At 47.1% G+C, this 23,002-nt stretch overlaps 2 protein-coding genes across 3 annotated transcripts in view; one reads left to right on the forward strand and one right to left on the reverse strand.

Moving 5' to 3' along the window:
- The window catches only part of FAM222B (family with sequence similarity 222 member B), a 68,526-nt gene extending 63,192 nt beyond the window's left edge, over nucleotides 1–5,334 (reverse strand). The window contains exon 1 of the mRNA XM_039253323.1: nucleotides 5,086–5,334. The gene's annotated coding sequence lies outside the window, so the exon portion shown is untranslated. The remainder of the gene's footprint in view (nucleotides 1–5,085) is intronic.
- A 9,441-nt stretch (nucleotides 5,335–14,775) lies between these two features.
- On the forward strand, nucleotides 14,776–19,164 carry ERAL1 (Era like 12S mitochondrial rRNA chaperone 1). Of its 2 annotated transcripts, none has more exons than XM_039254172.1 (10): nucleotides 14,776–15,091; nucleotides 16,368–16,495; nucleotides 16,594–16,671; nucleotides 17,084–17,130; nucleotides 17,280–17,341; nucleotides 17,510–17,622; nucleotides 17,705–17,953; nucleotides 18,100–18,249; nucleotides 18,371–18,451; nucleotides 18,571–19,164. In XM_039254172.1, the coding sequence occupies exons 1-10, from the start codon at nucleotides 14,809–14,811 to the stop codon at nucleotides 18,688–18,690; spliced, it is 1,311 nt and encodes a 436-aa protein (XP_039110103.1). In that variant the 5' UTR covers nucleotides 14,776–14,808; the 3' UTR covers nucleotides 18,691–19,164. The 2 variants fall into 2 exon arrangements, with proteins under 2 accessions (XP_039110103.1, XP_039110094.1); XM_039254163.1 differs by having other exon boundaries at nucleotides 14,777–15,091; nucleotides 18,568–19,164.
- The last annotated feature ends 3,838 nt before the right edge of the window (nucleotides 19,165–23,002 follow it).

Genomic DNA, 23,002 nt, shown 5'->3' on the forward strand with positions numbered 1-23,002 from the left:
TCTCTCTCTCTCCTAGAAATAAATAAAAAAATATTTAAAAAAATAAATAAAATTCTTTTTAAAAATTATAATAATAAAAGTAAATGTATTTTTAATAATGAAATTTAGCATTTTTCTGCTTGAGTTGTATTTCCTTTCACTCTAAGTTACAAAGATCTAAAAGGGACATAACCAAGACCTTGACAGGCAGTGAAAGGACAGAAATAGATACTAAACACTTCTCTGCTGAGAAAGCATTCACCTCTCACCATGAGTACAGTGACTTCACACTTATCCCCACTCTGGTCAGCTGTGAAGCCTCAACCCTTCCCTTGGCCCCTTTGCTTCTCACACCACTCTCATTTTCCACTTTATTAGTATCATCATTTTGGAGTTGCTATTACATTTTAGGAGTTGAAATCCAAGAATGAGGCTCATGTCTCTTCTGAAAATGTTCCAAGCTTCCTGTCCTGCTCTGCTGCATTATACAATGTTACTCTGCCAAAGACTTAGCTCATTTCCTTCTCCTGCTTGTCCTGATAGGGTGGTACACATCAATAATGCCCTCTCCCTTCCTATTTTCAGACTCTACCGTCTGTCTGTCTGTCATGCCCTATCTTCCTTGTCCACCTGTGACGGGATATCATGTAGGTTATACAAAGGGTCTTTACTGACAATACCTGCAGCCAGCCAGCCATCAACACTTACAAGATGTACCTCCCTCTAGTAGAGCATTTACTGTATTTCATCAATTCTAAGGCATACTCCCCCGCCCCCGTTTCTCTGAAAACAGGATATATCTTAGAACTGATAGCATGCCAGTCTCATTAGCATTTCTTCTTTCTTCCTTGCATGTGAAGTAATTGTGAGCCTTACAATCATTAGCACCACAGAGCTGATGAAATAAGATATTAGATTCTGTAACAATTACTTGGTATATATCTGTTTCCTCAGCTAAACTGTGAACTGAGAGGGTAGGGGCTGTATCATAAACATCTTTGACCAGCATAGATTTGGGCAGAAAAAGAGAGTGCATCCAACAAACACTAGTTGGATAGTTATTTATTTAGCATTTGCTAAGTATTAAGTAGTATCCTAAACATTTTACGTGCATTAAGCACATTTTACCCTCACAACAGCCTGTGCAGGAAGTATAATTATAAAGAAACCGAAGTAAAAGAAATACAGGTAAGCTCATTCAAAAAGATACACAAAGTTCCAGATCTGAACTCACCTTTGCTGATTATGTTTTATATTGTTTATCAATATAACAAAATATTCAACAAGCAACTACTCCAGGCCAACTGTGTACTATGCTAAACACAGGTAAGCAAAACCTGGCCCTGGAGGCTACTCTGAATCATAGATCTATTCTTGAATACGTTACCCTCCAAACATCTTAACAACCTACAAATTCACTACGTTAAATCTGCTCTCCTCTTTTACTTTTCAACATCTTCTCATATACCCCTTCTTTAAAGCTTTTAGCGCTCTTATCAAGAACCGAATGACAAAAAACAAACAACAACAAAATAATAAAAAGCCTTTTGTACTCAATTATTAGCAGCTGTGAAAACATCACAAGAGACTTTAGTTAAGGAATGGGTGGCAAGATCCAAAGGGTGCTAAAGGAACAAAGGTTCTGTTCATAAGCAAAGATTCAAAGAAAAAAAAGAGAGAGGTAAAAACACATAATTTTGTTTTTATTTTTTATTATTTTATCACCATAATTTTATTTTTAAATAGACTGCTTCAAAACGTTTTCCCAGGGTGAGGGGGTACCTGGGTGGCTTAGTCGGTTGGCCTTCTGACTCCTGCTGTTTGTTGGCTCAGGTCATGATCTCAGGTTCGTGGGTTCGAGTCCCGCATGTGGCTCTGTGCTGCCTAGTTGGGGTTCTCTCGCTCGCTCTCTCTCTCTCTCTCTCTCTCTCTCACACACACACAAACTTAAAAAAAAAGTTTTTCCCTGAGACAGAAGATGCTTTTTAAAAGGTTATTCATTTTATCACAATAAAAATGAGCTAGTAACCATTAATTCCTTTTTTTTTTTTTTTTAAGCCCTTGCTATGTCAGAGATTCATGAGTAGTCCTTACATCCCCGCTTTAGATGGACTGCTCACACAACAGGTAATCAAGCACTGACCATGCCTTTTCTCTCCCCCAGGGGAAGGCTCTCCATTTGGTAACAGTCATCTACCACATAAAAATAACCACAAATAGGAAAAAGAATACAGAGAAGGACAGGAAATTCTCATCACAGCTGAACAAACCTCTATCATTTTAACATGACACAGATGGCATTATGGACTCATTTGAACCAATGGAAATTTCCAGTAGAAGGAAAAATACATTACAAAATTAAAAATAAATGTCCAATTATTAAAATAAAATAGGCCAGCTAGGCTAGCTCTAACATTTTACACTTCTACTTCATCAGGTTCCACGTGGTGGTCAAAAAGAGAATAAATTTGTATTCTGTAAATGACCTATGACAACAGTAACAAGTACTTTCTTTTTAAAACTATCCCCCAAAAAAGAACAGTTGGGGGGGCGCCTGGGTGGCTTAGTCGGTTAAGCGTCCGACTTTCGCTTAGGTCATGATCTCGCGGTTCGTGGGTTCGAGCCCCGCGTCGGGCTCTGTGCTGACTGCCAGCTCAGAGCCTGGAGCCTCTTTCGGTCTGTGTCTCCCTCTCTCTCTGACCCTCCCCTGCTCACTCTCTCTCTCTCGAAATAAATTAAAAAAAAAAAAAAAGAACAGTTGGGGGGCGGGAGGGGGGGGTCTGGGTGGCCCAGTCAGTTAAGCATCCAACTTCAGCTCAGGTCATGATCTCACCACTCGTGGGTTACAGCTCTGCGTTGGGCTCTGTGTAGATAGCTCAGAGCCTGGAGCCTGCTTCGGATTCTGTATCTCCCTCTCTCTCTGCACCCCCCCACTCACACTCTACCTCTCTCTCAAAAATGAATGTTAAAAAAAAAAAAGTTAAAAAAAAAAAAAAGAACAATCGGTGGAGGCACCTGGGTGACTCAGTGAGTTAAGCGTCAGACTTCAGCTCAGGTCATGATCTCACAGTCCGTGGGTTCGAGCCCCACGTCAGGGTCTGCGCTGACAGCTCGGAACCTGGAACCTGTTTCCAATTCTGTGTGTGTGTCTCTCTCTGATCCTCCCCCACTCATGCTCTGTCTCTCTCTCTCTCAAAAATAAATAAACATTAATAAAAAAAAAGAACAATCGGTATTATGGAGTTATTGGGAGAGACGAGGAACTAGAGCGAAAAATTAAAAATGATATATCACTGTGCATTTCCAAGAAAAAGAGGTAAAACACGTTTTACCAGATGGAGAAGTTAAAGACAACTAGGGTTCATTTCCCCCACTCCTACAAAATAATTCACTGTTCTTATCTGTAAATCTTCAAGGACCTAGTACAGCCACTCCCTACCTTTGCTCAAATGAAAGACAAATCACTCACTAATATCCAAAAGGCCTTGCCATTTCAAGCTCTCGATCTTTGGGGCCAGCAAAGCTGAAGCATCCACCTCATTCTGTCCTTTTGAAAGAAGTTTCCCCTCTTTCAAAGAGCTGTGGCCAGAAAGCCATTTTCTCTCTCTAGAAGCCCACAGTTTAACTCTGTCCTCTGTTTTGTCTACCTTAAATAACGACAGCAACAACAAAGCGGCCAGGAGTGCTCCTTCAGCCTCTCAGAAAAGAACCAGCTACCTTTTGGACTCTTGGCACAGCTGCTTGTCTTTCTCTGGGAGGCGCTCCAGCCTGAAGGTTCTGCAGGCACCAGAAAGTGGAGCTGAAAAGCTGCTTATCTGACCTCCAAAAGAGAGACGAGGCCCTTGGGGGCAACCAGAGACTCCCACGCAAAACTAAACTTTTATACAATTTAAAAATAACAAATTGTACTTGCGCACCCCTCTTGGTGAGCCCTCCCAGCTTGTCTCAAACTAGTTTTCTCGGGGGCCTGTGTCTCCCTCTCTCTCTGCCCTACCCAACTCATGCTGTCTCTTTCTCTCTCAAAAATAAATTAAAAAAAAAAAAAAAGGAAACTAGTTTTCTCCACTCATAATAAAGCACATTAGTACCGACTGTGTCACAAGACAAGGAACCTGAGTGAGCTATGTTCACAAAGCATTTAACAGATTGGCCCTCCATTCTCTATTTCCTTCCTCTTGAGTAAGGAGCTACACAGCATTTGTAAAAATGCCCAGGAGTATGGTATTTTTCCTACACAAGTCTGATGGCTAATTAGTCACATCACAAACTGGTATTTTTGCACCTGATCTACTGTGCCTCCGTAGAACGCACATATGTGCCTATTGAGGTTTTACAAACAATATGCTTCGCCTTGACAAAGACATCAATCACTCTACTAATAACGGCAAGGTCTGAAATTCAGTAATACTGTTGGTGGCAAGAGTACCGTCGGTACGGTACCTACGATTTACCATTTTCATAAACCATCTCAATCACATACATGGATGCCTGCAAGAGCCCACCCAAGCACTCCATCTTTCAGAGGTTCAGAAAGGTTAAGTGGGACCTGCCCAAGGTTATCTATCAGCTTTATCAATGGTGGACGTCGTTTCGAACCTGGCGACTCTTAAGTCCCTAGCTTTCTCCCATGGACCCCTCCCGGCTTTAAACAGAGGGCTCCTGACCCCCATCCTCCGCCCAGAAAAGCCCATGACTCTAGGCGACCGGCCCTTCCCCGCCAGGATCAGAGTTAGCTTCAGCTCCAGCAGGGCTTTCATCCTCCACCGCCCTCCCCCCGCGACCATTCTCTGAAAGAAGCGGAAAGGGAGAGGCGACCGAAAGCTCCTGGGGGAAGGGACGATGACAAACGGGGAAGCGCGGGACACTGCCCCTGCCATGGGCGCCTTCACTCTGCCGCACTCACCTCCTTCCTCCGCCAAGCTGTCCAGCCCTGGCGCTGGCGATCCCGCCACCTATGCCCCAAATTCTCCCATCATCACCTCAAACTGTCCCTCCCCCACGCCCCTTCGCCTCCGAGAGGCAGAGCCCCCCCCCTACGTGAGGTATCCCTCCACCGAGCCACCCTTCTTCTCTCCCGCCGCCCACCCCTCTTCCACCATCACTCACTGTCGGTGACTGGGCCCGGCCCTCATGGCTGCTCCGTTGCCGCCCGCCGCCACCACCGCTACTCCACGCCCCGGCCCCTCAGTAGCCGCCGCCGCCGTCGCGACTAGCCGGGAGCCGCTCTTGCGCCTGCGCAGCCTGGAGTACCGGGGCCCTCTACGGACGCCCGCGCATGCGTAGCCGGCGCTGAGGCGTCTTCTTCAGTGCCTGATGCCCCGGACCCCTGAGTCTCAGGTGGACATGGCCGCTGGCCTCGAGGAGTGGTTAGGTTTTCAGGCTTTGGTGGCTGTCCTTAGGTTCGAGGCCTCTGGGTTACCTTGTCTAGGGTTCCTAAACTCTTGGACCGCGATCATAGACTTAATGACACTTCCAGGATTCTGGATCCTGCCTGCATTTAAAGGCCCGGATGCAGGTACTCTGAGGTGACTGATAAAGAACTTGGATCTCTTTTGGGGGCGCCTGGGTGGCTCAGTGGGTTAAGCGTCCGACTTCAGCTCAGGTCATGATCTCACAGTTAGTGGGTTCGAGCCCCGCGTCGGGCTCTGTGCTGGCAGCTAGCTCAGAGCCTGGAGCCTCTTTCAGATTCTGTATCTCCCTCTCTCTCTGACCCTCCCCTGCTCACACTGCTTCTCTCTCTCTCTCTCTCTCTCTCTCTCTCTCTCTCTCTCTCAGAAATAAATAAAAACATTAAAAAAAGAAAAGAACTTGGATCTCTTTCAAAAAGACGATCACATTTAGAAAACTTTGGGGGTAATTGTGTAAAAGGTAATTTTGACATCCGAGAATACACTACTGGCCAGGAGATGCTCAGAAGCCCCTGGGGATCTTGTCAAGGTGGCACTTAAACTTCTTTGGGACACTCTAAGTTCAATCTGTTTATCAAGGGCATGCTGTTTATTGGACAGAAATGTTCTAGGCATCTCATATGTGCCATCGAGGAACTTGCAGGCTTATAGTCCCTTACTCTCCAGTTCCCACTATGGAGCCTGGCCCTTTTGCAAACTGGGAAACAAAACTAGACCTTTAGCCCATGGAGACCCCAACCATCAGCCCCTAGACCACGGTGCTGCCTTGGCATAGTGGAACAAAAGAGGAGGCTAGGGACGCCTGGGTGGCTCAGTCCTTAAGCATTAGAGTCTTGATCTCAGCTCAGGTGATGATCTCACTGTTCACGAGTTCAAGCCCAGCACCGGGCTCCTCGCTGACAGCTTGCTTGGGATTCTCTTTGTCCCTCTGCCTGCCTCTCTCTCTCTCTCTCTCCCCCTCTCCCTCTCTCTGAAAATAAAGAAACCAAAAAAAAAAAAAAAAAGACTAGACTCAATTGAGTCTGGAAATTCAGCAATGCAGATTTGACAGCTGAGGGCAATGTACTGCGGAAGGGAAGATGAGATACAGGACTAAGTTCTCTCCTTATCAACATGACCCCCATTCCACCTCTAGCCCAGTCTTACCTCTATAGCCTGGGAGTTTGCAGAGATAGGGACCTAGATATAATGTGGGGGTGGGGGGGATTCAAGGAAGAGAAGGGGAGAGGGGGAGGGAAATAGTTCCATTCTTTCTATGAAAGGTGTTAAATTCCCTTACTTCTCGAGAAAGAAAAGCTACTCCTTCCTGATCCCAGGATCTGACATGAATGTTTAAAGTCCTAATCTAAGACTAAGGAAATTTTTTTCCTCATTCTGGAAAGAAGCAAGAATAGGCCCTACAGTAAAGTTTGAGAATGCTGAAACTGGAGTGTCACTAATATTACTAATTGCAGATTAGTAAATTAGAAATGTATACAATGGAATGCTCAAGTCACTAAGAAATGAAGGGTTACTCCCTGTGGCACCTAGGAACCTGAGGATTTTTTTTCTCATCAGATGCATGTAACATTTATGTACATACCGATATGTTGCCGTGGAAAAAAGTATATAGATTAGCATAATCCAGTCCCTTGAAAAGCAGATCTACACAAAAGAGCATGCCTCGTGTATGAACTAACTCCTGTCTCTCTGGACTAAAATGTAACTGCTGAGAGAGTCGGGTGGTGGGACCCAGGACCGATTCCAGAGGCTAGCTCCAAACTGGAAGAGTTGTCATTACTTGCAAGAATATTATCCTTTGGGATGAGCACATTTGGCACCACGTGGGAATTGCAGAGCCAGAAAAGAGGAAGAATTGATATTGACACTATGTCCTGATGAATGGAATACTAAAAAGAAGCCCAGAGCTGACCTAGAACCTCCCAGGAACCGGACTTTCCTAACTCTATCACCAGTCTCCTGCTGGAATCTTACATGATGACAGCAGATCTTCTTACTAGAAGTCTTTTGAACCATTTCGCTACTTGAATTTCTTTTTTATATACATATTTATTTACTTTTAAAAGTTTATTTTTAAGGAATCTCTATATCCAGTGTGGGGCTCGAACTCACAACCCCCGAGATCAAGAGTCATATGCTCTCCGAGCTGAGCCTCCAAGTGCCCCAACCTACTTGAATTTCTTACCAAGAGCAGAATAATGGATTTCTTTTCCTGCTAAGCATTCATTCACTATAACCAATGATAAGCATTCGGGGAACAACCTCTACTCCATTTCCAGTCCATGAGATTTGGATGAGGCTCACTCTAGGCATGGAGAACAAAACCCAGATCCAGCCCACAGCATTCTCTAAGCTACAAAGATTGCTTCAGGAATGGGCATGTAACCAGTTAGAAACAAAATGCACAGGGACAATTTTCTCTCAGGGGAAATCTGTTGCTATTTCTGACTAAAACTGGACGTGAGGATGGGGTGCCTGAGTGGCTCGGTTTGTTGAGCGTCCAACTTTGGCTCAAGTCTGATCTCACCGTTTGTGAGTTCGAGCTCCACATTGGGCTCTGTGCTGACAGCTCAGAGCCTGGAGCCCGCCTCAGATTCTGTGTGTGTGTCTCTCTCTGACTCTTTCCTGCTCACACTCTGTGTCTCTCTCTCTAATATGAATAAACATTAAAAAATAAAATAAAACTGGACACGAGAAGATGTAAAATCTGGAGATGCTGCATCCATGTCAATACCACAAAGGTAGAGCCAATCTATCTACAGAAAAATGTAATTTATTCACTCACTGAACAAAAATCTATCGAGTACCCATTATGTGTTAGAGACTGTTGTAGGTGCAGAAGATACAACAGTGAACAATATATACTGTCCTTGTCCTCATAGAGCTTAGAGTCTAGGGGGGGACATATAATAAAAACAGCAAATACTTGAGTAACATTTACAATGTGCCAAGCACTGTTCTAAGTCCTTTATACATATCAGTTCTTTTAATCATCACAACAACCCTATGAGGGTACTATGATTATCATCATTTGATAGATGAGGAAACTGAAGAAGAGAGAAGTTACTTACCTCAGGTCACACGGTAAATAATGGAGCTGAGAATCAAACCCAGAAATATAATCTTCATACTCAATCACTATATTATAAACTCCCTTAGCACAGGAGGGGGAAAAAAGGAGTCTTAAGAGAGAATTTAAACAGTCATGGAAGAAACAGCCTATGGAGAGACCTGGAAGCGGAAAGACTACCAGGCAATTGGGGGACTGGAAATTTTTCGATTGAGCTGAAAAAGAGGAAGGACAAGAGATGAGACCGGTGGAGGCGCTTGGCTGGCTCAGTCGGAAGAATGTGGCTCTTGAGCTAGGGGTTGGGAGTTCAAGCTCCATGAGGGTGTAGGGATTACTAAAAAGTAATAAACTTTAAAAAAGAGACAGAGTGAGAGATGAAACTGGCAAAGTAAGCTAGAGCCAAGTTAGTTTGTACTTTATTCTGTGGACAATGAAGCAAGGGAGTGACTTGTTCAGAATCGGGCCTTGAGAGGTTGGTAAAAGTGAAGACTCAATGATGCTCATATAGCATTTCAGGCTTTGCAACAGGACCGTTGCAGGTAGTGCTAAATACTGTGAGGACGTGACATTTGAGACCTCAATAGGGAGCAGAAGCCAAATCTAGAAGAACAGAGAAAACAGGAGTAGGATATAAAGGCCCGGAGGCAGAAATGAGCTTGGTATCTTCAAAAGATGGAAAGGAAGCTAGTGTGCTGGAAGCCTTGAGAGTAGTAGCAGGGCTCAACGCATGCAAGGACATTGGATCAGTCTAGTTGTAATAGGAAGCCATTGAAGGGTTTTAATCACATCCTTCAATTGCTATCCCCTTAAATCTCTAAAATTCATCTGTGTCTCCCCACCATCTTCACTACACAATCTTAGTGAGAAACATACAATGACACCTATTTATTTATTAAAATAAATGTTTATTTTTGAGAGAGGGAGAGAGTGCGAGTAGGGGAGGGGCAGAGAGAGAGAGGGAGAGAGAATCCCAAGCAGGCTCCACGCTGTCATCAGCGAGGAGCCTGATGCGGGGCTCAAACTCACAAACCGTGAGATCATGACCTGCCCCGAAGTCAGATGCTCAACTAACTGAGCCATTCAGGCACCCTGAGATTAAGCATTTTTAAAAAATTTTTTTTAATGTTTATTTATTATTGACAGAGATGGAGTATGAGCATGCGAGAGGCAGGAAGAGGGGGAGACACAGAATCCGAAGCAGGCTCCAAGCTCTAAGCTGTCAGTCAGCACAGAGCCCGACATGGGGCTCAAACTCACAAACTGTGAGACATGATCTGAGCTGAAGTCGGACGCTTAACCAACTGAGCCACCCAGGTGCCCCGATATTAAGCATTTCTAAAAGAAATGCTAATGAAAGGAATATAGTACGGAGAGGAACTCTGTCTATATAGAAAAGAAAGAATAATCCATCTAACAATGTGCCAGAAGGAGTAAAACAACTGGCCTTAAAATAAGGACATTTACTCAAAGGCATCAGAATTGGCAAAGAGGAAGTCAAACTTTCACTCTTCGCAGATGACATGATACTCTACATCGAAAACCCGACAGACTCCACCAGAAGCCTACTAGAACTGATTCAAGAATTCAGCCAAGTTGCAGGGTACAAAATCAACGTACAGAAATCGGTTGCATTTTTATACACCAACAATGAAGCAACAGAAAGAGAAATCAAGAAACTGCTCCCATTCACAATTGCACAAAAAACCATAAAATACCTCGGAATAAACCTAACCAAGGATACAAGAGATCTGTATGATGAAAACTATAGAAAACTTATGAAGGAAATTGAAGAAGACACAAAGAAATGGAAAAACATTCCATGCTCATGGATAGGAAGAATAAATATAGTTAAGATGTCATTACTACCTAAAGCACTCTACACATTCAATGCAATTCCAATCAAAATTGCACCAGCATACTTCTCAAAACTAGAACAAACTATCCAAAAATTTGTATGGAACCACAAAAGACCCCGAATAGCCAAAGTAATACTGAAAAATAAAACCAAAACGGGAGGTATCACCATCCCAGACTTCAGCCTCTACTACAAAGCTGTCATCCTCAAGACAGTATGGTATTGGCACAAAAACAGACCCATAGACCAATGGAACAGAATTGAGAACTCAGAAGTGGACCCAAAAGTATACAGCCAACTGATCTTTGACAAAGCAGGAAAGAATATCCAATGGAAAAAAGACAGCCTTTTTAACAGATGGTGTTGGGAGAACTGGACAGCAACATGCAGAAGAATGAAACTAGATCATTTTCTCACACCATGCACAAAAATCAACTCAAAATGGATAAAGGACCTGAACGTGAGACAGGAAACTATCAACACCCTAGAGGAGAAAGCAGGAAACAACCTCCTTGACCTCCACCGCAGCAACTTCTTACTTGACACATCCCCAAAAGCAAGGGAATCAAGAGCAAAAATAAACTGTTGGGACCTCATCAAGATTAAAAGCTTCTGCACAGCCAAGGAAACAACCCAGAAAATTAATAGGCAACCAACGGAATGGGAAAAGATAGTTGCAAATGACATATCAGATAAAGGGTTAATATCCAGAATCTATAAGGAACTCACCAAACTCCACGCCCGAAAAACAAACAACCCAGTGAAGAAATGGGCAGAAGACATGAACAGACACTTCTCCAAAGAGGACATCCAGATGGCCAACAGACACATGAAACGATGCTCAGCATCCCTCCTCATCAGGGAAATACAAATCAAAACCACACTGAGATACCACCTCACGCCAGTCAGAGTGGCTAAAATGAGCAAATCAGAGAACTCTAGATGCTGGCGAGGATGTGGAGAAACGGGCACCCTCCTACACTGTTGGTGGGAATGTAAACTGGTACAGCCCCTCTGGAAAACAGTGTGGAGGTTCCTCAGGAAACTAACAATAGAACTCCCTTATGACCCAGCAATAGCACTGCTAGGAATTTACCCAAGGGATACAGAAATGCTGAGGCATAGGAGCACATGTACCCCAATGTTCATAGCAGCACTCTCCACAATAGCTAAAACATGGAAAGAGCCTAAGTGTCCATCAACAGATGAATGGATCAAGAAGATGTGGTTTATCTATACCATGGAATACTACATGGCAATGAGAAACAATGAAATCTGGCCATGTGTAGCAACATGGATGGACCTTGAGGGTGTTATGCTGAGCGAAATAAGTCAGGCAGAGAAGGACAAATATCATATGTTTGCACGTATAGGAGGATTAGGAGGAACTTGACGGAGGAACAAGGGGGAGAAGAAGGGCGGAAATGGTGGGGGAAAGGGAGAGAGGCAAACCATGAGAGACTCTTGAATGCTGACAAAAACTGAGGACTGATGGATGTGGGGGGGAGGGGGGATGGGCATGGAGGAGGACACTTGTGGGGATGAGCACTGAGTGTTATGTGGAAACTAATTTGACAATAAACTATTTGTAAAAAAAATAATAAAAAAATAAAATAAAATAGAGAAAAAAATAAGGACATTTACTGAGAGTCTATTTTTCTTTTTTCTTTTTTTAAATGTTTTTTATTTCTAGGAGAGAGGGAGAGAGACAGCGTGAGCAGGGGAGGGTCAGAGAGAGAGGGAGTCACAGATTGAAACAGGCTCCACGCTCTGAGCTGGCAGTCAGCACAGAGCCCGACGCGGGGCTCGAACCCACGAACGGCGAGATCATGACCTAAGCGAAAGTCGGAAGCTTAACCGACTAAGCCACCCAGGCGCCCCTAGAGAGTCTATTTTTCTAAATACTACATTGTTCCAAATCCTAGATTCAAATGAACACATGGTATTAGGTAGATGTGTTTATTACTATCTTCTTCATTTTACAGATGATGAAACTGTCACTTAGAGAATTGAAATAATTTGTCCAAATTCATACAGCTAATAAGTGGTAAGCTGAAATATGAACCCAGGCATTTGATTAGAGGCATTTGATTAGCCTCTCCTAAACTCACAAAATACAAAATTCTCCCAGAGTATCTTTTGAGGGAAAATCTCTGGGAAAGAAGAGAATTAACAAAGCACTTTGACCCATTTCTTCTATGTTTTAATGACATCACAAAGATTCTTCCAAGGTGTTATCTGTTGCCAGTTCTATAGTATTTAGTATGTGTTCCTTGGGTGATTTTGCATTTATTTAATTAAGCTCTTCAACACTGTTTAACCTGAAATTGCCCTTCATCCTAATTACAATTGAAGTTGCATTTCACCTTATTGTCCATGAAAGAAGATTCATATTTTTCTGATTGCCAGCTGTCCTATATTTAGTGATATTTTGTTCTTTGGGCATATGGGTACCCAAAGAACACCCGGAATATCATGTTCCAGAAAGGTTATTTCTTCCACTAACAGAGCAGGCAGCCTCAAAGCCGGAGCCTGGCGCCATTTGCAAACCATCAGTGCATTTGGCTGCCCCATTTCTGTCAATCCTGTGTCTCTCAGGGCTTCTCTGGACACTCTGCCTCCATTCCCAAAAGAGCAGCCCCATCATTGGTTCTGACCATCCTCCCAACAATTCTCTCCTTTCTGTTTCAATATCATCAGTTTTCTCCTCTCTACCTTGTCATTGCCAAGAGCAAACAAAAAAATCTCTAATCTTAGAAAAGCCTTAGGGGCGCCTGGGTGGCTCAGTCGGTCTCTATCTCTGTTTCTCAGAAATGAATAAATGTTAAAAATAATTGTTTTAAAAAAAGAAAAAGCCTTTAACCCCACTTCTCTCTCCTCCTTCTCTATTACCACTCCTTTTTGCTCTGCTCCCCCAGAAACATCTATATACCTTTTTTTAATCTTTTTTTTTAATGTTTTATTTATTTTTGACAGAGAGAGACAGCATGAGCAGAGGAGGTTCAGAGAGAGAGGGAGACTCAGAATCTGAAAACAGTCTCCAGGCTCTGAGCTAGCAGTCAGCACAGAGCCTGACGCGGGGCTCGAACCCACAAACTGTGAGATCATGACCTGAGCCGAAGTTGGACACTTAACCGACTAAGTCACCCAGGCGGCCCCCCCGCACCCCCCCCATTTTTTTTTTTAAAGCTCTACAGTCTGTGGTGCATTGGTTAGGAATCGGGAATCTTGATTTCAGCATAGGTCATCTCACAATTTGTGAGTTCCAGCACCGCATCAGGCTCTGCACTGATATCATGGAGGCTGCTTCAGATTCTCTCCCCCCCCTGCCCTATCCCCACTTTTGCTTGCTCACACACTCTCTCTCAAAAATAATGAACATTAAAAAAAAAAATAAAGCTCTATGGCCCAACCCAACATGGGGTTCAAACTCACAAGCCTGAGATCAAGAGCCACTACTGAGCCAGCCAGGGGCCCCCACCTCACACTCTCAAATCCACTCCATTTAAGGTTTTCACCCAGACCACGATCCTGAACTCTTCCTGTCAGGTCACTAATAAATCTCTCCCCCTCACCACCCTCCCACCATGGTCCCCAGGACACAAATCCTGTGATAAGAGACTTTTGTCCATTTTCTTCATTCATGTATCCCTAGCACCTGGACATGGCCTGTACATGGAACATGCTGAATAAATCCCCATGCCTCCAATCCCCGCAACATCTCTCTCTCAATTTCAAGAGTTTAATTGAGAGGCTTCAAAGGATGAATAAGGCTTAAGGCCACAGCTAGGATATATCAAGTTCCTCAGCCCGCTAAGACAATCTAGGGGATTGTAGGTGACTAAGCAGCGTCTGCCTTTACAGGCCCTCTGGTTTTTCTCCAGAAAGGAATGGTCTCTGAGATGACATAGTAATGGAGGTTTAGAGAAGGGAAATCGCGTCTGCTGCTCCTCGGAAACGCGTACCCACGGACTGTCTACTCCTTGGGTAGGAGCGGAGGCCGCTGTCGACCGCTCCAGGGGTCGCACTGGGAGAGGCTCCTGCAAGCCTGAGGCTAGAGAAAAGGCCCCGTACGGGGACAGCAGAACAGCGCCCGCTATGGCTTCCAAGACCTTTCCTCTTCAGATGCGTCAGTTTCTCCAGCAACGGGAAGTTTCGAGCGGAGAACGATTTCTGCCGCTTTGCCTCATGGGAGCTGTAGTCTCTCAGGAGGCCGGGCTAGAAGGGCCTTTTACAAAACTTTGGCAGAAAAAGAAGAAAACAGGCTGTGTATGGGAGTGCAAAACAATCATCATATTTACACAAACTCCAAATACACATTTTCCTTTCCCGTAGCCTCGGTCAGTCTCCAAAGCAGTTTCTCCTTCATCCCACCTCCAACATCCCGTGTATCTCCGCTCTCGGGGCCAATCTAGCTCTCTCCGGCTCGCTTTTCCACTGCTCTAGCCAATCATAAGTGCGTCCCTCGTCAGTTCCCGGAGTGCCTTGCGGCCGTGATGGCTGCTCCCGGTCGGCATGCTGTTATGTTTTCTCGGATGGTGTCCGGTGTCCGGCAGTGGGGCCCAGACGCCGCGAGGGGGTGGGTGACCGGGCTCTCCTCGCTCTTGGACTGTCAGCGGAGGTGCGTGTCTTGTTTCGCGGGCGCCGCCTTCTGTGGTCCTCGTCTGGCCTCGGCCTCTCGCCGTTATGGCCAGAGCTCAGCCTTGGACCGCTTCCTCGGACTCTCTCAGCCAGACAGTTCGTTGACTTCTCACCCTCCCGCCGTGTCCATGCACAGAGGTAAAAGGCCCAGATAGCTTGTCCTGGACGGTCATGGTTTTAGCATTGAAAGTTCTGAGTCAGGGAAACTCCTTAGTCTCTGGGGATATCGTCTTTGGTCCTATATTATGGAAAACGATCTTGAGGCTCCAAAGAGAGGCGAGCCGTGAAGGGTCTCACAGGAGAGAGATACCACGTTCTACAGTTTTGGGAGCCAGAGGGTCACAACCAGCGAAGCAGGAGGTTGAAGGGCCTCGGGCAAGGCATAATTGTGGCCCTCTGCCCGCAAACTCGATCCGATTAGTGCCCCATCTGCTTGTCAAGAGACTGAGTTACACCCAGGAAATAGCAGTCTTTGATCTTCAAGTAGCCTAGGCTACAGTCTGCTGGGGAGTCTGGATACAAAAAACTGGTAATTGTGATGCATAAGGAACTCCTACTTAGAAGTACTGAAAAAACTTCCAGAGCCTTCATAACCCTTATTAGGGTGAGACTGTCAGAGCTGGAGAGCTTTCTAGCTTTATCTGATCTAGATGTACTTTCATACATGTACATACATTTACCAGGCACAACTACACAGTACAGTTCCACACAGTAATTGACTATTAAGTGCCAGGCATTGTGCTGATTGTTTTTACACAATTGCCACTTGTCAAAAGAAGGTGTTTTTTTTTTTTTTTAAGTTTATTTATTTGTTTTGAGAGAGCGAGGGAGACAGAGAAACCCAAGCAGGCTCCGTGCTGTCAGTGCAGAGCCTGATGCCAGGCTCGAACTCACAAACTGAGGTCATGTCCTGAGCCAGAATCAAGAGTCAGATGCTCAATTGACTGAGCCACCGCGTGCCCCAAAGTTGTGTTTTTTTTTTAATGTTTATTTATTTAGAGAGAGAGAGAGAGCGAGCAAGCAAGCAGGGGAGGGACAGAGAGAGGAGAGAGAACCCCAAGCAGGTTCGCACTGTCAGCATAGAGCCTGACATGGGGCTTGAACTCCCGAATTGTGAGATCATGAGCTGAAACCAAGAGTCAGGTGCTTAACTGACTGAGCCACCCAGGTGCCCCATCAAGAGAAAGTTATAAGTAGGTATTGTTAATATTATCTCTGTTTTACATGTGAGAAAACTAAGGGGCTTAGAGAAGTTAGAGAACTTGACAAAGTTATATAAACAAATTAACGGACAAACTAAATCTCAAAGCCAGCTTCAACCTGGTACACTAATCTTGTATTCCCTACTTCCTTTGTGGGCGGGTAGGACTCCAGATTGTTCTACCTCTCACTCCCCTCCTACCCCCACACACAGATGAACAAGATCTCCTCTTGACCAATCGTCCTGATATGCCTGAGAAGCCCCGGGTCCTACGAGTGGTCCTCCTGGGTGCTCCGAATGCAGGGAAGTCAACACTCTCCAACCAGCTGCTGGGCCGAAAAGTATGATCAATCATTTCCTCTCTCACTTCTTTCTGTTTCTTTATGGACTGTTCTAGAGGGATCTGGAATCTCACTTGGGACTTCTTTGTTTCTGGCAGGTGTTCCCTGTCTCCAAGAAGGTGCACACCACTCGCTGCCAAGCTCTGGGGGTCATCACAGAGAAAGAGGCCCAGGTGGTAGGTACCTGCAAAGGAAGTCCAGCAGACGGGACACAGGGCGAACCTAAGAGGGTCCCCCTTACAGTTAGACATGAAGAAAATAGTGTTTAGGTTCACTTTTCTGAGGGAAGGGAGTCTCCTCTTCCATTAGGCTTCGTGCAGTTCTCACTCTCCCTTCCACCTCTGGCATCTAGGCAGAAAGGTCTTATTCCCTCTTCACTCCTTCCTAATCTTGCATATATTCACAGTCATCATCTTTGTCTTGGATGCCATCTACAACTGAAACAAAGCTGGGGGGTGAAAATCTAAAGTCCGCTTGGCCAAGCGTGGGGACAGGCCCCTGACATCAAGGATGGCCTTTCTCTCACTTGCCTGTCATAAGTGCTCCATCGGGGGGGGGGGGCTGGGCGTCTCTCTTTCCTGATTTTAGATTCTACTTGACACACCTGGTCTCATCAGCCCCTTTAAACAGAAAAGGTAATAGCTGTGGAAACGGGTATGTAGAGGGGAAGGTGGTGAGGAGAGGGCGGGGCGATTCTATCCTAGGGGCTGGAAAACCCCCTTCCCACACTCTCTTCCTCATCAGTCACAAAACCCTTCCTGACCTATGTTTGTCTGTCCCTCAGGCACCATCTGGAGCTTTCTTTGTTGGAAGATCCATGGAAGAGCATGGAGTCTGCTGATATGGGTTAGACTCATGATGGGAATCTGAAGGCCAATTTACATGGTCATGGCCTCTCTCATTCCTGGTAGTTTGGGGGGTGGGGCTTGACCGGAGCCCATATCATGGATGTTTTTTGGGGTGGAGAAAGAGTGGTCATATCTTTTTCCTCCCCACCACCCTGCCCACTTCCAGTTGTGGTTCTTGTGGATGTCTCAGACAAGTGGACTCGGAACCATCTCAGCCCCCAAGTGCTCCAGTGTCTGACCCAGTTCTCCCAAGTCCCTAGCATCCTTGTCATGAACAAGGTGAGCACCACCTACCTGAAGGAGGGGTCTGCTTTTCTTCAAGGTGCCCATCTCACACCCTCTGCCCATCCCCCATGCGCAGGTAGATTGCCTGAAACAGAAGTCCATTCTCCTGGAGCTCACAGCAGCCCTCACTGGAGGTGTGGTCAATGGCAAGAAGCTCAAGATGAGGGAGGCTGTTCGCTCACAGGCCGGCACTTGTTGCCCGGGCCCACCAGCTAAGGGCCCAAACACACAGTCTGTGGGAGGTTCTCAGAAGACTGGCTGGCCCCACTTCCAGGAGATCTTCATGTTGTCAGCCCTAAGCCAGGAAGATGTGAAAACACTAAAGGTCAGTTAGCTTTGGCCATAGCCTGTCCCTTGATTTTTTCCATCATGTGAAGACAAGCCTCAGAGTTCCTCCTGGAAGTAAGAGTGAGTATGTAGGAAGGTCTTGGTTGGAACTGAGCTGCCCACCTACGCTCTCTCTACCCATAGCAATACCTCCTGGCACAGGCCCGGCCAGGACCTTGGGAGTTCCACAGCGGAGTCCTCACCAGCCAGACACCTGAGGAGATCTGTGCCAACACCATCCGAGAGAAGCTACTAGAGCACCTGCCCCAGGAGATACCCTATAATGTGCAGCAGGTGCAGGCACAATGAGGGGGGGGGGCCTCTTCACCAGCCACATCCCCAGGATGGGATATCTGGCGCCCAGAGAGATAGGGGTAGAGGTCTGTCTGACTAATGATGATGTCTCCCTGTACAGAGGACAGTGGTGTGGGAGGAAGGGCCAAGCGGGGAGCTGGTGATCGAACAGAAGCTTCTGGTGCCCAAAGAATCCCATGTGGTAAGCCAGATGAGGCTTGGAGAAGGGACCAGGGCTCTGTGAAGCAGGGGTTCTTCCTCCAGTGCTTGCGAGCCCTGAGAGCCGCCTCATGGCCCTCTCTTTTACTCCACCCTCAGAAGATCCTGATTGGTCCAAAGGGGCACTTGATCTCCCAGATTGCACAGGAGGTGGGCCGCGACCTCATGGACATCTTCCTCTGTGATGTCCGGCTTCGCCTGTCCGTGAAGCTTCTCAAGTGACCACTCTCTGCTGCCTCCCCCAAGGCATCCCAGCCAAAGCTGCTGGCAGGAGCTGCCGACCAGAACGGCCCCTGCTCAGGGCCTGTAGGGACTGGTGAGGGGCATGGACACTGCCTGACTGACCAATGACTGACCTGACCTTGCTTGAGTCTGCACAGCCGCTGCCTAGCCATTTTTCCCCTTGGAGGGAGGAACTGGCCTTAGCTCAGTTCTCAGGTAGTTCCTCTGCCTGAAGCCCCAGCTGCTTAGGTCTAGAAGTTGGTTCTTTGGTGGGAACAATGCCACACTGCTTCGAGCTGGCAGTGAACCCAGAGTTTCTGCCTGAGGTGCCACTTGTTAGCAGAGAGGTCATTTTCCTGTCCCTCAGTTCTACCTTGAAACCGTATGTGAGGACTTACGGGTCCTCAGTGAGATAGTGCCTCTCGCCCCATCCCTCTCCCTAGTCTCGAATTCCAATAAATTGAAAGACAAGCATGCTGGTTCTCATCTTTATTTCTTTAGAATAGGAAAGAGGAAACTTAACCCATACCCTCCCACCCCCCACCCCGTTGTCTGAGCTGGAGGCTCCCACCCTTCCAGCGTTCGGTGGTCTGCTCCAGGGTCCTGAGCTCTCTTCTTGGCACGTTTTCTGGGTGCAGCAAGAGAACCGTTACCATTACTAAACTCAGTAATGGTAACGGTTTCCTCGCCACTCCCAAGTGTCTTGGCGGTGAGCAGGCTGGGATAGGCTGCACGGCGAGACCTGTGGGTTTGCGGCATCCCCTGCCTTCCTCGTGTGGCTCCAGAGCTGGGGGTACCCGGACTAGTACATCATCTATACTGTAGTATCTCATCACAAACTTACAGTATATGATGATATCCCAGCCAGGGTCCTGCAGCAGGCACAGGGCTCTGTGGCAGGGAGAGCCGGGGTCGGGGGGGGCAGAGTGGGATAGGGCAGTGCTGGACACACGGATCCCCCCTCCCTGCTCCATAGCTCCTGAGCCAGCAGCCCCCCCCCCTTGGTTCTGTGGTCAGGGGTGGCCCAAGTTAGGTAGGCAAGGGGACTGGCCTGGAGAACCCTGTAAAGCTCAGGTCTGTTGAGACCTACTTGGGGACCCAACACCAGAATTAAACAAGCCAGAGATCATATAATTCGCCAGAAGGTTCCCTCTGGTCAGACCAACAAGCAGACAGGCCCAGAAGAGGCACTTACCTGGAGCTGAAACTGCAGACTGGGGAGGCCTTTAGAGGTAGGGAGGCCCTGCCCTTGCCTCTCCACTCTAGCTGCTTGCCTTTTAATCCACTGGCCCCTCCCCTGGGTGGGGAACCTTCCCGGGGTTCTAGAGAGCCCCGCCCCTTAACCCTTTCCCTGCTGGACCCCTTGGAACAAGGGTCTCTATCCCCTCTCCCTATTAGGCCCTTTCTCATATCCTCTTTTATGGGCCTTGCTAAGGTCAGGATCTGCTGTTTGCTCCTATCCTCAGTGAACTTGGTCATCTATCTGCTGGGCCTGGGTGGAGGAAGAGCAGACTCACCCCATCCCTGGTGGAGGCTGTTGTTGACCATGGCAGTGGCAGCAGCAGTGGCAGTGGTGGGAATGTTAGTTGAACCTCTGTAAAGCAGAGAGGGTCCTGACAGCGGGGTCTCTAAATTGCCGGGGCAAGCTCTGGCTTAAATTTCAGTTCCCGGGCCCCTGCCCGTGTTTATGCTGAGCCCAAGGAGACTAGGCCTAGGCAGTCAGACCTCTTGTCCACCTCCCCTGGGTGGGGGTTGTCTGCTGGTGATTTGAGGGCAGGTGAATTTCAAGCTTTTCTGAGAGCCAGCATAAGAAGGGGTAGGGGCCATGGCACCTGGGAGGCTCAGGTCATGATCTTGATGTTCTTGAGTTCGAGCCCCACGTTCTCGCTGCTGTCATCGCGGAGCCCGCTTCAGATTTGCTCTCTCTGCCCCTCCCCTGCTCACTTTGTCTCTCTCAAAATAAATAAACTTAAAAAAACTTTTTTTTTTTTTAAAGAAAGAGAATGGGTAGGGGTCTGTTCAGAGCTCAAAACACTTACAGTGAGAGCCTGGCAGCATTCAGTTCTCTGCCTCTGGGGAAGGCGAGACTACTTGGGTAGAGACTCTTCCCTCAAGCAGGGTCTCTGTTATTTTTGACCCCCATCCTGGGGGACATATCTGCTTCTCTGCTCCCTCCTGTCCCCCATCCTAGACAGTCTGGTCTGTGTGCTGGGATGCAGTTACACCCCTCCTGTGCAGGGGCTGATGAGACCAGGATGGGGTGTGGGAGGGGAGACCAAACCCTTGAGTTCCTTGGAGGTGTTCTGCTTCCTGCTGTCCAGAATGTTGGCACAGGCTCTTCCCTTTCTTTTTTGTTTGTTTTTAAGATTTTTTTTTAGGGGCGCCTAGGTAGCTCAGTTGGTGGAGTGTCCCACTTCTGCTCAAGTCGTGATCTTGTGGTTCATGAGTTTGAGCCCCACATCAGACTTGCGGCTGTCAGTCTGTCAGTGCAGACCCTGCTTCCGATTCTCTGTCCCCCTCTGCCCCTCACTCGCTTATGCTGTCTCTCTCAAAAAAAAGATTGAAGTTTATTTATCTTCAGAGGGGGGATGGGAAGAGAGAGAGGGAGAGAGAGAGAGAAAGAGAATCCCAAGCAGACCCCATGCTCTCAGTGTGGAGCCCAACATGGGGCTCGATCTCACGAACCATGAGATGTTGACCTGAGCCAAGCAAGATCAAGAGTCAGACACAACTGACTGAGCCACCCAGGTGCCCCGATATTTTATTTTTCTTAAAGAAATCTCTATACCTACCATGGGACTCAAACTTACAGCCCCCAAATCAGGAGTCGCACTGCTCCACCGATGGAGACAGCCAGGCTCCCTGCTCTTCCCTCTGTTCGGCCCAATCTTCCCTCCTTTCTTGTCTAGTGAACTCCTATTCCCTCTTCATCCACAAGTATCACCTCTGCAGGCACATCTTCCCTGGCTAGTTAAATCTCCCTGTTGTGGGCTCATTTATTTGTGTGATTATTCACTTTAGCAAATAAGCATGAAAGCCTGGTATGTTCACCAGTGTATCTCCACCGCAGAGCAGTGGCTGAGAAATAAACCGTCATGGCAAGTGCCTGACATGGAGCTAAGCTCAGTGCGATGCGGGGGAGGAGAGCACCTTTGGCCCAGGGAGGCCGGCAGACAAAGCTGTCTTCTCAGGCAAGTCTCCTCTCAGACCCTTCGTGTTCTCCTGTCCACAGCAAAAACCACAGTCCAGAGTTGTGCACTGGGTGACAGCTGCTAGCAGGGCACTTAGCATGAGGCCAGTTCCGCCCCCCCATCCCCCCCCCCCCCAGCCAGGGACTCGTAGAAGCTAATTCCCATATCCCCTCCCCCCATAGGGGCTCACTGAAGGCTGCAGGTGATGAACAATAGCAGGGGTGGGTAAACATCTCAACATTCATGGAACATTCTGTTTTTATGTTTAGTTTTATCATTTTCAAGTAATTTCTACACCCAGCATGGGGCTCAAAACTATAACCCTGAGATCACAAGTCACACATGCTCTACTGACAGAGCCAGCCAGGTGGCCCTCATGGAATATTCTTAAAAGCTGCTCGAGGCCCTTGAGAGGGCCCAGATTTTTTGTTTGTTGTCTGTTTGTTTTTTAACATTTATTTATTCTTAAGAGAGAGAGTACGAGTTGGGGAGGGTCAGAGAGAGAGGGAAACACAGAATTTGAAGCGGGCTCTGGGCTCAAACCCACGAACCACAAGATCATGACCTGAGCTGAAGTCAGATGCTTAACCAACTGAGCCACCCAGGTGCCCCAAGAGGGCCCAGGTTTAGAAATAACAGGCCCAGGGGCGCCTGGGTGGCTCAGTCAGTTACATCTGGCTCTTGGTTTTAGCTCAGGTCATGATCTCACGGTTCATGGGTCTGAGTCTCAAGTTGGACTCCACGCTGACAGTGAAGTCCCCTCACCCCTCAAATAAATAAACTTGAAAAAGAAAAGAAAGAACAGGCCCTGAGTGACAGTCCCAAGTCCACAGCATCCAGCTCTGACGCTGGACAGAGTGCTCTCAGCTTCAGTTTCCACGTGTATAAAATGGGAGCGGTGCGCACCTATCTCATACGGGGCTTACGAGGATGGTGCGAGTGCTCATCTCAGACTCCGGGATCCGACCTAGCACCTATGGAACCGATGTGTCCATTCCCTTCCCCCCTTTCCTCTGTCTCACTCACTAGCTGTGTAGCTAGAGGCAAAGTGCCACTTCTCCGACCTTCCTTCGGTGATAACACAGAGCTCGCCAAGCTGGAGAAGTTGAGAATATGGCTGA

This window comes from Hyaena hyaena, unplaced genomic scaffold (assembly GCF_003009895.1).
Source record: "Hyaena hyaena isolate Hyena2069 unplaced genomic scaffold, ASM300989v1 scaffold_10, whole genome shotgun sequence".
Taxonomy (NCBI): Eukaryota; Metazoa; Chordata; class Mammalia; order Carnivora; family Hyaenidae; genus Hyaena; species Hyaena hyaena.

Bases quoted from the DNA above. Each gene is read 5' to 3' on its own strand.
- ERAL1 (XM_039254163.1), top strand. From the start codon at position 14,809: ATGGCTGCTCCCGGTCGGCATGCTGTTATGTTTTCTCGGATGGTGTCC. The intron at 17,131-17,279 runs GTAATAGCTGTG...TCTGTCCCTCAG, and splicing joins AGCCCCTTTAAACAGAAAAG to GCACCATCTGGAGCTTTCTT. The intron at 17,954-18,099 runs GTCAGTTAGCTT...CTCTACCCATAG, and splicing joins AAGATGTGAAAACACTAAAG to CAATACCTCCTGGCACAGGC.